This window comes from Miscanthus floridulus, chromosome 3 (genome assembly GCF_019320115.1).
Source record: "Miscanthus floridulus cultivar M001 chromosome 3, ASM1932011v1, whole genome shotgun sequence".
NCBI lineage: Eukaryota > Viridiplantae > Streptophyta > Magnoliopsida > Poales > Poaceae > Miscanthus > Miscanthus floridulus.
Genome location: NC_089582.1, coordinates 116,878,551 through 116,881,538, shown reverse-complemented (window position 1 = coordinate 116,881,538; position 2,988 = coordinate 116,878,551). Strand labels below are relative to the sequence as shown.

The 2,988-nt window shown below is 50.6% G+C and overlaps 1 protein-coding gene across 1 annotated transcript; it reads left to right on the top strand.

Annotated features, from left to right (window-relative positions):
- Window positions 1–1,040: 1,040 nt before the first annotated feature.
- Window positions 1,041–2,312, top strand: LOC136546620 (transcription factor MYC2-like). The gene has a single exon (XM_066538588.1). The coding sequence runs from the start codon at window positions 1,089–1,091 to the stop codon at window positions 1,995–1,997; it is 909 nt and encodes a 302-aa protein (XP_066394685.1). The 5' UTR covers window positions 1,041–1,088; the 3' UTR covers window positions 1,998–2,312.
- The last annotated feature ends 676 nt before the right edge of the window (window positions 2,313–2,988 follow it).

Here is a 2,988-nt window from a genome sequence, read left to right as displayed (position 1 = left end):
ACTCTAACATCTCCTATACACCATTAGTCATGAGATTTTTCATGTGACTGATGCCTATTTGTTGTCGACAAGAAAGTTTGTGATAGGTTTAAAGGAGGAGGGTTTCCATCTTCTCTAAGGATCTTCGGTGGTAGCGCCAAGATGGCTGGGTGGTGTTTAGGAGGAGGGTTTTTTTCGTCTTCTCTGTAGATCATCGATGACAGCGGTGGGATGACTAGAGGCTCGGTTGGAGGGGTCATTGATTGGGGGGTTGGGGGGGGGGGGGGGGCAACAAACTACTAGATCCATTCGATCGTGATGATCTAACAAGAAACATTACCTAATGTTTTGCTCATTTTCATGTGTATGTGGTCTAGCATTTCCATTATCAATTTACCAACAACTTACCCCCCCCCCCTTACAATATAAGAATTTTATGGGATTCACGCAATAATTTCACAAAAATAAATTTATTTTCTATAGAAAAGCGTACAATTTAGAAAATAAGTTTCACGTTGCAAAAAGAATGTTAGTGATTTATTGTATACTTCCTCTGTTCCAATATAAATTAATTTTTAGCTATATATCTAGACAAGTGCTTGTCTATGTACATAGCTACTGTAACTTAATTTATTTTGAGACGAACCGGAGTATAGTTTATTGTTTGACCAACTCCTGTCACGTTCTCACCGTGGTGTTGTATTCGTATATCAAGCCCTTGTTTAGTTTCACCCCAACTTCCAAAAAGTTGCTACAGTACCTGTCACATCGAATGTTTGTGGCCCGTGCATGGAGCATTAAATGTAGACGAAAAGAAAAACTAATTGCACAGTTTGGTGGAAAATTGCGAGATGAACGTTTTGAGCCTAATTAGTCCATGTTTGAACACTATTTGACAAATAAAAACGAACGTGCTACAATAGCCCCAAAATCTAAATTCCTACAACTAAACACAGCTCAAGTATATTCTGGTGGACAAGCAAAGTTTCCCATTCCCAACTCCCAACTTCCCCAGCTGCCAGGCTAAGGAGCCTCCCTGTTGGCAATAAAAGCAGGTAGCCGAGGTCCTAAATGCAAATGTATCGCCGGCACTATAAAACAGAGCCTGTATGCTACTACCGGCAAGCAGTGCCGCACACCCACGCTGGCACTTGAGGTTGACAATGGACGACCTGCTCTCCCCGTGCTCCTCCTTCTCCCCGCCCTCGCCACCGTCCTTCTTCTCCCACGCCGGCCACCCAGTCATCGAGTTCGCCTCCTGTGAGGTCCCCGAGCAATGGCTGCTCGACGAGGTCGTCGTGGCCAAGAACAAGGGCTACGACGACGTGGACGACCTGTGGCCCGTGGGGAGCTCGCTCTCCCCGGACTCTGAGCTCAACGAGCAGCCGCTTCCTCCTCAGCCACCGCCGCAGGCGGAGCTGAGCGTCAAGGCTCCGGCGCAGCAGCGCCCCGGGAAGCGGCGGGGGCGGAAGCCCGGCCCCCGCCCAGACGGCCCCACCGTCAGCCACGTGGAGGCCGAGCGCCAGCGCCGGGAGAAGCTGAACCGCCGGTTCTGCGACCTCCGCGCCGCCGTGCCCACCGTGTCGCGCATGGACAAGGCCTCCCTGCTCGCGGACGCCGCCGCCTACATCGCGGAGCTGCGCGACCGTATCGCGCGGCTCGAGGCCGAGTCAAGGCGGGCCGCCGCGGCGAGGTGGGAGCCCGTAGCCGCGGCCACCGCCTGCGGCGCTCATGAGGGACGACCGGGAGCCGGCGGCGCCGACGAGGTGGTGGAGGTGCGGATGCTGGGGCCCGACGCGGCCGCGGTGCGCGCGACGAGCGCGGCCCCGCACGCGCCCGCGCGGCTGATGAGCGCGCTCCGGTCGCTGGAGCTCCACGTGCAGCACGCCTGCGTGACCCGCGTGAACGGCATGACCGTGCAGGACGTCGTGGTTGACGTGGCAACCCCGATGCAGGACGACGACGACGGCCTCCGCGCCGCGCTGCTCCAGAGGATGCAGGACAGCGCGGCTACCTAGCTAGCTAGTGCTAGCCAGATCGTAGAGCTAGCTCACCAGACGATCTCAACCAGTCGTCGTCTATCTCTCCGTACGTAACGACGTAACATCACTCGCGTCACGTACAAGCTGTGCGAAAATGTCGCGGGTCAGGTCAGGGTAAATAGATGCTAATGTTGATTTAGAGGGTAAAACGACGACGATGGACGATCGTGACGTACTAATCCATTGCGTTGTGTGTGCTCTGGAATCTCGATGTTGTCTCTGTCTGTCCATGGAATAAAGTGTATGTTAGCTATGTAGCTACTATTGAAGGGGCTTGGATCCTGTGAACATCAACACATCTCATGATTCATTCAAATAGCCAAACAGGTTACCCAATAATGATTGGCCATGGTGTGCGTATATATATCCGCACGGTCTTGTTTGCACGTAGTTGGATTCATATCTATCCACATGTGTTAGGATGAATTGGAGTGGAACTTTTTCACCTCAGCACGTGTGGATCGAGATGAATCCAATAACATCCAAACCAGTCAGAACGTGTCAACGACATGTGTACTAGACTGAATTAATTAATTTTATTGTTGTATGGTTTGTTAGAATTATTATAGCGTGTATACTACTACGGATAGAAAGACACATCTGTTTTGCTGCCCATGTCAGCTTCATATACACGTACGTACGTGCTGGGAGCTTCTTCGTTTCTTCAATAAGAGCGGGATCTAGCTATGTTGAGTTCCCTTATATATACACGTACGGCGACATAGAGCCTTGATCCATTCATTGATAAAGTAATCTTCATCAGGTGCAGTTTAATTACTTGTACCTTTGGAATCGACGGTAGATTTGTTCTTGCTTTATCAATTTGCAAGCTGTACAGTAGTAGATCCGGTTTATTATCTGGGCCAAAAAGAAGCGTGTGTAGGCATTGTATATATCTACTATGCTATACTCTCCTTCATCATTCAAATATACATTTACTACGTCAGAGTGGAACCCGACTTTAGCC

Excerpts from the sequence above, each read along its gene's own strand:
- LOC136546620 (XM_066538588.1), top strand. The coding sequence starts at position 1,089 with ATGCTACTACCGGCAAGCAGTGCCGCACACCCACGCTGGCACTTGAGG.